The 14,576-nt window shown below is 45.3% G+C and overlaps 1 protein-coding gene across 1 annotated transcript; it reads left to right on the top strand.

Annotated features, from left to right (window-relative positions):
• The first annotated feature begins 5,691 nt into the window (after positions 1–5,691).
• On the top strand, positions 5,692–9,195 carry LOC100338682 (olfactory receptor 1D2). Its single transcript, XM_089318416.1, has one exon. It carries the CDS (start codon positions 7,756–7,758, stop codon positions 8,692–8,694), a length of 939 nt encoding a protein of 312 aa, XP_089174542.1. The 5' UTR covers positions 5,692–7,755; the 3' UTR covers positions 8,695–9,195.
• The last annotated feature ends 5,381 nt before the right edge of the window (positions 9,196–14,576 follow it).

Below are 14,576 nucleotides of genomic sequence, written 5' to 3'. Positions count from 1 at the left end.
CTCTGCTCCAGAATATCAGAGTTTGAGATCTGCCTAGTTCACTGCTGTACCTTCCACACTGCATAGTAACTACTTAATAAAATGGTGTCTAGTGAATCCTGTAGTAGTACCTTTAAAGCATGAATACAAGGCTAATTTTTCTGCTATGCATAAACTCAATAAGGCCAAATAGAATGAGGTATTTCATATATTTCCCATGGAGAAATAATAACAAAGAAGATGTTATGAAAGAAATGTTGACCGGCGCCACGGTTCAACAGGCTAATCCTCCGCCTTGTGGCGCCGGCACACCGGGTTCTAGTCCCGGTCGGGGCACCGGATTCTGTCCCGGTTGCCCTCCTTCCAGGCCAGCTCTCTGCTGTGGTCCGGGAGTGCAGTGGAGGATGGCCCAAGTGCTTGGGCCCTGCACCCCATGGGAGACCAGGAGAAGCACCTGGCTCTTGCCTTCGGATCAGCGCGGTGCACCGGCCGCAGCGGCCATTGGAGGGTGAACCAACGGCAAAGGAAGACCTTTCTCTCTGTCTCTCTCTCTCACTGTCCACTCTGCCTGTCAAAAAAAAAAAAAAAAAAAAAAGAAAGAAAGAAAGAAATGCTGAGGAAATGTAGACCCTCAGGAGAAGTCTAAACTTCCCCACTATCTACTCGCCACATCACGTTATCCTCTGTGGTAGGTCAGACAAGGGGAGCTGACCTCTCCTGTTTCACTTCCTGCAATAATCATATAGAGAATTGTTTCAGCTTTAACCGCAAGCAAAAGACATTACACCTGTATATCAAGTCTTGTCTCAGCAATCTCCTTCACATCTCTCAACCTGCTGTCCTGCAGTAATTTGAACACTAAGTTCAATGATTCCACACACCCATGTCCTGAAGTGACATTTCTCAGTTGCCCACAGGGACTTGCTACAGTTTGTTCAAATTTTAACAAACATAATACTGTTTTTAAAACATAAGCCCCTTGGGGCCGGCGCTGTGGTATAGCAGATAAAGCCGCTGCCTGAAGTGCCGGCATCCCATATGGGTACCAGTTCAAGTCCCAGTAGCTCCACTTCCGATCCAGCTCTCTGCTATGACCTGGGAAAGCAGTAGAAGATGGCCCAAAGTTCTTGGGCCCCTGCACCCACGTGGGAGACCCAGAAGAAGCTCCTGACTCTGGCTTCAGATTGGTGCAGCTCTGGCCATTGTGGCCAACTGGAGAGTAAATCAGCAGATAGAAGATCTCTCTCTCTCTCTCTCTCTCTCTCTCTCTCTCTCTCTCTCTTTTTCTGCCTCTTCTCCGCTCTCTGTATAACTCTTTCAAATAAATAAATAAATCTTTAGAAAAATTAAAAAATAAAACATAATCCCAAAAGATTATTGAGGACTTTTTCAAAAGGTTAAAAACAACCAAAAGATACACTTTTGAGGAATATATGCAAATATAAGGCAATATATATGTATATGTATATATATAATGAAATATTATTCATCCTTAAAAAAGGAGGTGATCCTGCCACTGGCAACAACACGGGTGACCTGGAGGATTATGATTATGTGAAGTGAACTGACCCGGACACAGACAGACAAGCACTGCATGATCTCATGAAATGTGGCATATTTATAAAGAGCTCAAATCCACAGAGAAAGAGAATGAACCAGTGGTTCCCACATGCTGGAGAAGGAATGAGAGGGGGGAGATGTTGGTCAAAGTATACAAAGAGCAGATGTAGAATAAACAAGTCTATAGATCCTAGAGTTCATGATGAGACTACAGCTGATAATAGTGCATTGTATCCAGGATTTCTGCTAAAATGGCTAAATGAGTAGATTGCAGCTGCTCTTGCCATGAGGTAGCGGCTGAGGGGTGGGGGTGGGGAACAGCCAACTATGAGAAATAATGGATATGCTCATTTGTTCCACTATAGTAACCACCTACCACTGTATGTCTGTCTTATAACATCATGCTGTCTATCTTAAACATTTACAACAAAATTTATTTTGAAAAAAATAAAGCAAAATTATGTTATTGATAGGACACATTAAAAATACATGAAGTGAGGGGCTGGCACTGTGGCATAGTGAGTAAAGCCGCTACCTGCAGTGCTGGCATCCCATATGGGTGCCAGTTCAAGTCCCGGCTGCTCTACTTCCAATCCATATCTCTGCTATGGCCTAGGAAAGCAGTGGAAGATGGGAGTGAACCAGTGGCTGGACAATCTCTCTGTCTCTCTGTCTGTCTCCTTCTTCTCTCTCTCTCTCTCTCTCTCTCTGCCTCTCTGCCTCTCCTTCTCTCGGTACTCTCATCCATTGTTGGAAGCAGGGGAAATTCACAAAAGTTCTTTGGAAAAATATATAACAATATCTACTAAAACTACATGTGGGACTTCCCTGTGATCCAGAAATTCCACTGCTAGGTATAAATGCCAAGTGATTTGTGTAGCTGTACTGTTTGCAACATTCAAAAACTGGAAACTCCAACTGTCTATCAATGGTAGAAGGGATTTTTAATGATTTATTCAAATGATAGAATGCTATACAGTAATGAACATGGACAGTCCACAACCACATACAATACTCATGGGCCTCACATACAATATGATGCTGAATCAAAGAAGAAAACTCTATACTTCCATGTAAATAAAGTACAGAAATAGATAAAACTAATTTATACCATTAGGAATCAGGGTAGCAATTACCTTTGAGAGAACAAATATTTGAAGGAGATATGAGGTGATTTCTGGCATGCTAGCAGTGTGTCTTTGATCTAAGTGTGGATTACTCATATGTGATCAATATGTAAAACTTCCTGACAAATTTTTGGATTTCATTTTATTTCCTAAAATAGTATTAGTGTAATTTTTCAGCCTGTGTCTGACAATTACATTTTCTGAAGTCCCTACATGCTTCCATGTGTTGGTTCTTGTTTCTGGAATCTTATTTCCCTGGGTGTTTGCTCATCTTTAGGTGTGTGCTAGACATTATGTTTGGAAAATCAGAGGCAATTTGAGGTGTAAGATGACATTATTTCCCTCCAAACGTGATTCTTTTCCAGTTGATTTTGTTTAGTACTTGGATCACTAGAAAGCTGGGATCGTCCTGATTTTCCAGACCTCTGATGACTCAAAGCACTCACTGTGTCACTCACTGTCAGTGTTTCTTATTCTTCCTCCTACCTCACATTTTGGGATTGCTGTACAATAAGAAAGTTGGGTTGCTCCTTGTAAACAAGAGTCATTTCCCAAGACCTCTAATTTCAGATATTAACATTGGAGCAATTATTCATGTTCATCTCAGAAGCTGTCTTGGGATTACCTCCCCAGAGCCTCTACAAAATCGATAATAGGTCTGATGTGGTCCTTGTTCAGCCCCTTTGTTCACTAATCTGGGACCCAGCACTTCTCAGATCTCCCAGCCTCATCAGGTTATAAAGAGTCTTAAATTTTGTCTTCCCTTTTGCAGGGACCGAAGACGCAGGCAAAAAGTCATCCCCTCCCACTTTAGACAATAGGACAAGGCACCAACTCATCCTCAGAAAACAGCGCCTTGCGTTGCTTCATGTCCTGACTGAATTTTCATCCTACAGAGGAAAAAAGGGGAGGAAGCTGAGCCAGAAACTCAGAACAGCACAGAGCTATAGGTAAGGTCTGTACATCCCAATCAATCTCCATCACTCAATCTCTCTCTCTCTCTCTCTCTCTCTCTCTCTCTCATCTTCTATAAATCATAACAGGATTTTGAGGAAACAAAACTACTGTAAATTTCATCTAAAAATAAACATGAGGATAAGCAAAGGAAATGTTGAAAAAGAAGGTAACAAGAAAGTACTTTCTCTGCCAATATCCAGGATTCTAAAAGTGTGTGGTACCAGTACTAGAATGGCAAGGTTGATAGGACTGATGGAACTTCAGGAAATGAACCAAATTCATGTGCGATTTACTAGAGTGTTACAATAGGGCTTTAAATTGTCAGGCAAAGTTTCCGTTTTTCAACAAAAAGCATTGAGACAAACTTTAGATCAGTATTTCCTGAGACCCAAAAAGAAACTATAGACCAGCCTCATAAATAAGGCTACAAAGAGGCGTATCTGGCACAGCTCTTAGGACACTGCTTGGCATACCTGAATTAAATTTGGAGTTCCTTGGTTCAAGTCCCATCTCTGCTTCTGATTCCAGATTCTTGTTAATGTGTACCCTAAGAGACAGCAGGTGCTGGCTGAAGTCCTTGGGTCGTTGCTACCCATACAGGAGACCCATATTGAGTTCCAGCTCCTGGCTTCAGCCTGGCCCAGTCCTGTCTTTGTTGTTCTACCTTTCAAATTAAATAAATAATTAATTGAATATTTTTTAGAAATATGACTATAGGCCGGCGCTGCGGCTCACTAGGCTAATCCTCCACCTTGCGGCGCCGGCACACCGGGTTCTAGTCCTGGTCGGGGCACCAGATTCTGTCCCGGTTGCCCCTCTTCCAGGCCAGCTCTCTGCTGTGACCAGGGAGTGCAGTGGAGGATGGTCCAAGTCCTTGGGCCCTGCACCCCATGGGAGACCAAGAGAAGCGCCTGGCTCCTGCCATCAGATCAGCGCGATGCGCTGGCCACAGCACACCGGCCGCGGCGGCCATTGGAGGGTGAACCAACGGCAAAGGAAGACCTTTCTCTCTGTCTCTCTCTCTCACTGTCCACTCTGCCTGTCAAAAAAAAAAAAAAAGACTATAAAAACTTAAATAAAACAATAGTAAGTCATTTTCAGTAGTTTATACTGAGAATGTAAGTGTGGATCAACATTAGAAAAGCTGTTAACAGTGATAGGCACCAAAAAAGCATTTAATTAAAAATTAAACCATCACAACTATTTATTAAAATACTAATTATTAAAATAGGAGGATAAATACTAAATAAATATACTGTATCCTGCTAAAATCTTTAAAGATTCTTTTCTGCATTTAGAATAAAAATTTTTAGCTTAACAAGGTCCTGAATAAGCTTATCTCCTATTACTTGAACAATCCCAAATCTCACCATTCCTCCATTTTTTTCCTTTTACAAAGCTTTATTAAGGTACAATCAATATATAGTACACATGTTAAAACAGACAATTTTATGAGTTTGTATACATGTATACACATAGAAAGTCATCATTGCAATCAAGAAAACAAACATAGGCATCGACTCCAAAGTTTATTTTGTGGACCATTTAATACCTCAATTTTCCTTTCCTCATCTATGCCTGCAGACCACCAATGGTCTTCTTTATCTACAAGATCAGTTGGTATTTTATAGAAATTTACAGAAATAGATGACTGCCTCCACTTGCATAAAATGTTCAGAGTCTAAATTTCTCTATTTCCACTCTCTCAAAAAGGAAAAGAAATATCAATGTGAGAAAAATTAATGAACATCAATTGGGAAAATGCCACCATGGTTGTACAGGTTTTTGAATGATTGTAAATTACAAACCTCCAGACATTCACAGACTTATATCTTTCCCAACCCTAACAAAATTATACTAATAACAAAATTTCAAGTTTTAATATTTTCACAAGTCTCTTCCTCATCCTTATTTAAATCCTAGCTTTGTCCCCTTTTCTTTTTAAAATAATTTATTTAAGGTATATAAATTTCATGTATTTCATATATACAGATTTAGGAACACAGTGATACTTTCCACCACACCCTCCCTCCCACCCCACTTCTCCCTTACTCCCACACTTCTTCCTCCTCCCTCTCATATTCCCATTCTTATTTTTTACAAAGATCTATTTTCAGTTAACCTTATAGTAATAAAATTAGCCCTACACTAAGTAAAGAATTCAACAAATAGTATGAAGAGAAAAAGCCAAAACACTGTTCTTCAACATTCGAGACAAGGGCTGTTAAAGATCATCACATCTCAGTGTCAGTTTTACTCCTATTAATTGCCACAGATCAGGGAGAACATATGCTACCTGTGTTTTTGGGACTGGCTTATTTCACTAAGTATAATGGTTTCCAGTTGCATCCATTTTGATGCAAATGACAGAATTTCATATTTTTTACCACTGTATAGTATTCCATGATGTATATATTCCATGTTTTCTTTAGCCAGTATTCAACGATAGACACCTGGGTTGATTCCATATCTTAGCTATTGTAAATAGAGCTGCAATAAACATGGGGGTGTAGGTAACTCTTTCATATGCTGATTTCTTTTCCTTTGGATAAATTCCCAGGAGTGGGATGGCTGGGTCACATAGCAGGTCTATATTCAGATTTCTGAGGTGTCTCCATATCCATACTGTCTTCCACAGTGGCTACACCAGTTTACATTCCCACCAACAGTGCATTAGGGTACCTTTTTTCCCCACATCCTTGCCAGCATTTATTGTTTATTGATTTCTGGACAAGGTAAAACCTCATCATGGTTTTGATTTGCATTTCCCTGATGGCTAGTGACTGTGAACATTTTTTCATGTGTCTGATGTCCATTTGAATTTCCTCTCTTGCAAAGTACCTATTCAAGTCTTCTGCCCAATTCTTAACTGAATTGCTTGTTTTGTTGTTGTTGAGTTTGAGCTCTTTATGGATTCTGGATTTTAATCCTTTATCAGTTGCAGTTTGCAAATATTTTCTCGCATTCTGTTGGTCGCCTCTTCACTATGCTGAGAAGCTTCTCAGCTTGATGCAATCTCATTTGTCAATTTTGGCCTGGATTGCCTGTGCTTCTGGGGTCTTCTCCAAGAAGTCATTGCCTATGCCAGTGTTTTGCAGAGTTTCCCCAATATTCTCTAGTAATTTGATGGTAACAAGTCATAGGTTTAGGTCTTCAATCCATTTTGAGTCCTCCAAACATTTTCAAGCACCTACCTATATTTAGCTCCTAAACACAACAAGACCTTTCCTACCTCGGGACCATTGCACAGGCAGCCTTCCACCACATTCTGTTCTGTTATTTTCTTTATTTATTTATTATTTGACAGGTAGAGTTATAGACAGTGAGAGAGGGACAGAGAGAAAGGTCTTCCTTCCGTTGGTTCACTCCCCAAATGGCTGCTATGGCTGGCGCTGTGCCGATCTGAAGCCAGAAGCCAGGCACTTCCTCCTGGTCTCCCATGCAGGTGCAGGGGCCCAAGCACCCGGGCCATCCTCCACTGCCCTCCTGGGCCACAGCAGAGAGCTGGACTGGAAAAGGAACGACTGGGACTAGAACCCAGCACCCATATGGGATGCCAGCGCCGCAGGTGGAGAATTAACCAAATGAGCCACAGCGCTGACCCCTATGTTCTTTTCTTTAGTCAGGATGTCACAGGATTGGATTTTTTTCACTTCCATTAAAAAAAATGAATTAAAAGGCGAATAGCTGCAGTCTATCTCTACATATATAATTCAATATAATTTACATACACTGCCTTTTCTTTTTTGAATTTATTATGATATTGTGTATGTTTTCAAATGATATTTAAAATAGACACATGCATGTTATGAAATGGAAATCATAATATACTAATCACTAAACACTTCAAGAATGTTGTAAGATGATGATATTTAAAATAAGACTTGGACATTATTCTGGTCCCATTGAGTATGCCAAATTAGAAGTTGCTAGAACAATTAAGGTGTATAAGAACTTCACATGTTCTGTTTTTGTGCCTATATTACTTTGTTGTTTATGTTTCAAAATACAAAAAAAAAGTGTCTAAAATATTTTAATGCTAAGATTTACAGTTTTGCTTGTTTTCAGGTCCTTATTAATTGAAGACGCTAGGTAAACGTTTATTGGTGTTGTCATTTTAGAAAGTTGGGGCATGGATGGAGGCAACCAGAGTGAGAACTCGGAGTTCCTCCTCCTGGGGATCTCGGAGGTCCCTGAACAGCAGCGGGTCCTGTTTTGGATGTTCCTGTCCATGTACCTGGTCACGGTGGTGGGAAATGCGCTCATCATCCTGGCCATCGTCTCCGACTCCCGCCTGCACACACCCATGTACTTCTTCCTGGCCAACCTCTCCTTCACCGACCTCTTCTTTGTCACCAACACGATCCCCAAGATGCTGGTGAGCCTTCAGTCACAGAACAAAGCCATCTCCTACGCGGGGTGTCTGGTGCAGCTCTACTTCCTGGTGTCCTTGGTGGCCCTGGACAACCTCATCCTGGCGGTGATGGCCTATGACCGCTATGTGGCAATCTGCCGCCCCCTCCACTATGTCACAGCTATGAGCCCTAAGCTCTGCATCTTGCTCCTCACCCTGTGCTGGGTCCTGTCTATCCTCTACGGCCTCACCCACACCCTCCTCATGACCACAGTGACCTTCTGTGGGTCCCGCAAGATCCACTACATCTTCTGTGAGATGTACGTCCTGCTGAGGCTTGCATGTTCTGACATCCAGGTCAATCACACGGTGCTCATTGCCACTGGCTGCTTCATCTTCCTCATCCCCTTAGGGTTCATGATCATGTCCTACATCCGCATTGTCAGAGCCATCCTCAGAATACCTTCAGTCTCTAAAAAATACAAAGCCTTCTCCACCTGTGCTTCCCATTTGGCTGTGGTCTCCCTCTTCTATGGGACGCTTTGCATGGTTTATCTGCAGCCCCTCCACACCTACTCCATGAAGGACTCTGTGGCCACGGTGATGTATGCTGTGGTGACCCCCATGATGAACCCCTTCATCTACAGCCTGAGGAACAAGGACATGCATGGGGCTCTGGGAAGACTCTTCAGAACACCTGTTCAGAGGTTGACATGACGGTGATTTGGAAAAGGGGCACGGATGGAGACTGGGCATATCATTCAAGGCAAGGCATAACGCCAGGGTTTATGTAGCAGTGATCACGACACAGCTCCAACTCAGAATGAGCACATACAGCTGTGGGGAGAAGACATGTCAGTGTAACCCAACGTCTTTCAGTCTCACCAGCCTTGCCAATACACAAGGTCACACTCATATTAATGCTAGAATTTTGCAGGTTCAAATTTTTCAACTTGCCTAAACACAGCTTATTTAGTTGTACCCACTTAGGACCTGGAGTTGTCTTTCACATTATGTAGCACACATCCAGTGCGTAGAAAGTGAGTAGTGATTGATAAGAAAGTTAGTCTCTGGGCTGTGGAGGCTTTAAAGAGATTGCAGTATTTTGTGTATGTATCACTGGAGCCAGCATTGGACCCTGGACAGTCACAGAGAGCATTCAGTCATGTGAAGTCTATCTGGTCATTCATCCATTCATTCTATTGGTAACTGAAACCTGTATCTATTGATAACGAGGTTACAAACATGAATTAAAAACTCATAGTCTACTAGAGGAAGTATATAAAATTACATGAAATGTAAATAACCTAACGCATCAGTGAAAATACAATGTCCAACATACTAATTAAAAAGTAAAACATATGTATTTAAGACACACCAAAATCTATAGTTGTACAAAAATTTACAAAAGTTGAAGGTCAAACAATAGAAACCAGTTGCAACTGGAAAAAAACTATTTTAAGTGAAATTAAATTATTAATATCAGATTATTAGTATCTTATTATTAATTACTAATAATATCAAATTTTGTCAGATATTGTCATTATTTTAGTTCTGATTTTATTAAATATTTTATTGATTCTGATTAATATCAGAAAATTATTAATATCATTTTTCAAAAGACTTCAAAACAGGTAAAAGGCACAGTGTCAGCAAAGTGGTGGAACGGGAGGTTCTGTTCCTTGTACCCCCACATAAAGACTAATTTGTCAACCAGACACATATGAAAACACCCTTGTGAGAGCTCTGGAAGGCAAGAGGGAGTGGGCAGGACCCCAGTGGAGCACAGAAGCAATAAATGTGCATCAAAAATTGGAAGAAAAACAGTTTCACGTCACGCACAGCCCTCTGCAGCCACATTAGCACGGCTCAGCACAAAGGAGCCCCCCTTGGTGCCTGGCCGTCCAGTGACAGACACAGACAAGAAGTGGATGTTCAACTCCCCCAGACACTCCCAGAAGAACGGCTCCTGCCATTCATGGCTCAGCAAAAGTTCCCTGCAGCAGATCTAGCGGAATAAAAACTTGCAGCTTTTTTTTTTTTTTTTTTTTTTTTTTTTTTTTTTTTTTGACAGGCAGAGTGGATAGTGAGAGAGAGAGACAGAGAGAAAGGTCTTCCTTTGCCGTTGGTTCACCCTCCAATGGCCGCCGCAGCTGGCGCGCTGCGGCTGGTGCACCGCGCTGATCCAAAGCCAGGAGCCAGGTGCTTCTCCTGGTCTCCCATGGGGTGCAGGACCCAAGCACTTGGGCCATCCTCCACTGCACTCCCTGGCCACAGCAGAGAGCTGGCCTGGAAGAGGGGCAACCGGGACAGAATCCGGCGCCCTGATCGGGACTAGAACCCGGTGTGCCGGCGCCGCAAGGTGGAGGATTAGCCTAGTGAGCCGCGGCGCCGGCCAAAACTTGCAGCTTTTTAAAAAACTTATTTGAGAGAGCAAATGAGTGAGCGAGCGAACTCCCATCTGCTCCCCAAATGTGCACAGCAGCTGAGGCCAGGCCAGAGATGAAGCCAAGGGCCAAGATCACAGTCCAGGTCTCCCAGGTGAGTGGCCGGAGCCCAGAGCCATCGCCACTGCCTTCTGGGAGCTGCATTAGCAGGAGGCTGAAGCCAGAGGGGTCGGGAGTCAAACCCAGGCACTCTGTTGTAGGATGCAGGCGTCCTAACCAGCGCCTTAACCACATGGTCAAAAACACCTGTCCCCAACCTGTAACTTTAAACAGAACGCAGGCCTTTCTCATTCCCAAGGCACAGGCCCTGGGCTGCAGGTCCTGAACATATGTGTCAAAACTCCATCCTCAGTAATGCAGATATGAACACATTCTTAATCAGCTTGCTTCCAAACACAGGCAAAGGATGCCATGTGTGTAGAGTTAAAAGTAAGGACCCTGTATACACGACTGCCTATTCTGTGTAGACTGCTGTGAAGGATACTCAAGACATGTGGAAGTCTCCTCTGGAGAAGAGAACAGGGACACCAGAATGGGAGACTGGCTTTTCACTTACTACTTTTTATGTGTCTTGTATGATGTCCTTGAATACGTGTGATGAAAGGAAAAAACACACATTGGGGCAGGCCTTTGTTACAGCAGTGAAGATGCCGGCTGGGATGCTTCTATCCTGTATCAGAGTGCCTTGGCTCCAGTCCCAGATCCACGCGCAATTCCAGCTTCTTGTTAGCGTGCACCCCGGGAGGCAGCAGGAGAATGCTCAGTAATCAGGTCCCTGCCACCCACCTGGGTGACCAGGATTGCGTTCTCGGCTCCTGGCCCACTGCTGGCCACTGCAGGTACTTGGGGAGTGAATAAGTGGATGTGAACTCTTCCCCTCTCTCTCACTTGCTCTTTCTCCCTCTCAAATAAATATATATATATATATATATATATATATATATATATAATACTGTCAAAAGTAAAAGAAAACCGTGCACCCTTCCACCCCCTGCATCCATTTTGCTATCCCAGGAGTACCCACGGCTAAGAGTTTGGACATGTGTCCTCTCAGATGCTTGTTTGTTTTTTTTTTTTTTTTTTTTTGACAGAGACAGTGAGAGAGAGAGAGAGAGAAAGGTCTTCCCTCCGTTGGTTCACTCCCCAAATAGCCGCTATGGCCAGAGCTATGCCGATCCAAAGCCAGGTGCTTCCTCCTGGTCTCCCATGCAGGTGCAGGGGCCCAAGCACTTGGGCCATCCTCCACTGCCCTCCCGGGCCACAGCAGAGAGCTGGACTGGAAGAGGAGCAACCAGGACTAGAACCAGTGCCCATATGGGATGCTGGCGCCACAGGCGGAGGATTAACCAGGTGAGCCACAGCGCCGACCCCTCTGATGCTTGTTTTTCTCCAAAAACCCACAACAGCTGGGGCTGGGCCAGACCAAAGCCAGAAGCCAGAACTCTTCTGCCTCCAAGAGTGTGCGTTAGCAGGAAGCTGGAGTCAGGAGCCGGGGTGGGGTATCCCACTCAGGCACTCTGATGTGGGACCCAGGTCCAGCCAAAGAAGACACATCCAAAGGGCCCAGATCGATGTTCACAGCCCAGACTGGAGGGAAAATCTGGTGCTGAGATCAGCCCAGCTGGCCTCCAGGGAGAGAATCAACCTAAACAAAAGGCCAGCAAAGGTCAGAAAAGGCCCACAACCCAGCGGGAAGGAAAGAAACAGAGAGGAGCACAGAGCAAGACAGACAGCAGAGACAGGCGAGGGGGCTGACCACGGCCGCGGGCCTTCGGGTGGCACAGCTGCTCCCTGCCCTTCTGTTCGAGGGGACACTCCCTTCATAAATGCCCCCTTGGGGGTATAAACCCACAAAAGCCCTGTGACAATTTACCCTGACCAAGTCGCTGAATTAAAATCAGGGACGACTGAATCATTGCTGAGTCCTTATGATGGGTTACAGTTGTGTAAAGTGTTATGCTTTCCAGTCTGGAGAAACTCTCTTCCACGGTGGAAAATTCTATCCCTACAAACATGAGAATCCAGGGCTGGTGCTGTGGTGTAGTGGGTAAAGCTGCCACCTGCAATGCTGCATCCCAAATGGGCACTGGTTCAAGTCCCAGCTGTTGCCCTTCCAGTCCCACTGTTAATGCGCCTGGGAAAGCAGTAGACGATGACCCAAGTGCTTGGGCCCCTGCACCCACATGGGAGACCCAGAAGGAGCTCTTGGCTCCCAGCTTCAGCCTGGCTCAGCTTTGGTCATTGCGGCCATTTGGGGAATGAAGCAGTAGATGGAAGACCTGTGTGTGTGTGTTTGTGTGTGTGTGTGTCTATAACTCTTACTTTCAGAATAGATAAATACACCTTAAAAAAAATAGCGAGACTCCTTTTCCATTATATCAGTCCCTGCACTTTAGGTGGCAGAGCTGGGTTTCCCCTGGACTTCATCCTGTTTTCCCTGGACTCCTTGGGTTCCTTTTAAGTTCCTATAAAACCGAGAAGTCTGTATTTTAGAACGAGGCTACACAGGCTTCCTTGCTAGGCTTATATTTAATTTTCTAGTGTGATGTCTTGCAAGGGGATTGGCAGAATTCAGCTGATCCCGTAACTGGAGGCAGCTTTCTACGAACGTCCCTAACCAAGCCCCTGTGCCTCTCCAAAGGCTGTGCCTGCAGGTGCTCTCCAGCGGGGCTGCCTGTGCAGCTGTTGGTTCAGATTCGTTCTTTTTTTTTTTTTTTTTTTGGACAGGCAGAGTTAGACAGAGAGAGAGAAAGGTCTTCATTCCGTTTGTTCACCCCCCAAATGGCCGCTATGGCCGGCACACTGAGCTGATCTGAAGCCAGGAGCCAGGCGCTTCCTCCTGGTCTCCCATGCGGGTGCAGGGCCCAAACACTTGGGCCATCCTCCACTGCCTATGGGCTGTTTCAAGTTATTTCCACCGGATGCAGTCAAGTCCTCAGCTCGCTCTCTGGTTTATCTACTGTAGTTACTTGATTATTTCCCCGTGACGTCTTTAGCAACAGGGAACACTGCAGCGGGGGGTGCTGGCCCAGCCCTCCCTGGCACTGCGGTTTGCTCCTAGGATGCCAGCAGGTCCCCACAGTCCCACATCACACGTCCCACGTGATCACTGTCTTGGATGTGGAGAAAGAAGAGGCTCCAGCTCCTTCGGTGTGTCTCATCCCCAGTCTCAGGATCCCATTCTCTCGAGTTCCTTCCGATTGCAGCAGGGGCTTCCTCTTTCCTCCCCGCGTTCCCTCTCACAGGCCACCCCTGCTTTCATGCCGTTTGCATCTTCAGCCTCTTCGTTCAAACCTCATGTTTTATGGATATATTTTTTTTTGACAGGCAGAGTGGACAGTGAGAGAGAGAGACAGAGAGAAAGGTCTTCCTTTTGCCGTTGGTTCACCCTCCAATGGCCGCCGCGGCCGGTGCACCGCGCTGATCCAAAGGCAGGAGCCAGGTGCTTCTCCTGGTCTCCCATGGGGTGCAGGGCCCAAGCACCTGGGCCATCCTCCACTGCACTCCCTGGCCACAGCAGAGAGCTGGCCTGGAAGAGGGGCAACTGGGACAGAATCTGGCGCCCCGACCGGGACTAGAACCCAGTGTGCCGGCGCCGCTAGGGGGAGGATTAGCCTAGTAAGCCGCGGCACCGGCCCGTTTTATAGATAGTTCTGTTCTCCCTAGCAATTCTCCTTCACGTTCCTGCAAGAGCCTGTGCCTCTCTGGGCCACTGATCCTTCCACATTTGTGATCGTAACAGTGCTGGTAGGTGGGGGGCAGGCACCGCCCAGTCCCCAGCAGCCCCAGCAGGCCCCATCCTCTCCCACTGAGCCCGAGCATACCCTAATAACGGGCGACAGAGGCGCAGTGGGGGTGCACACCTGATGGAGCAGGATGAGAAATCCTCCATGGAAAATCACTAGGCTTCAAGGGTAGGGGGAGGGCACGTGATTGGATGGTAAGGTCACAGGGATTCTCAATTGGGCTCTGCAGGATTTTTTGGTACAGCAGGGGAGAAGGCCCCCAGGGACAGGCCAAGGGTGAGACCCAGAAGAAAGACAGTCCAGAGGAGCCGCTTGTGTTAGTCACCTCCCCAGCGGAGATGCCGGACACTGGGGCAGCTGGTGCGGAGGGCTTTGGGTTGAGTATGAAGTTTAAGACAAACAGGCC

Source organism: Oryctolagus cuniculus, chromosome 17 (assembly GCF_051225735.1).
Source record: "Oryctolagus cuniculus isolate XC-2025 breed Fujian yellow rabbit chromosome 17, ASM5122573v1, whole genome shotgun sequence".
NCBI lineage: Eukaryota > Metazoa > Chordata > Mammalia > Lagomorpha > Leporidae > Oryctolagus > Oryctolagus cuniculus.
This window is presented reverse-complemented; position numbering and strand designations above follow the sequence as displayed.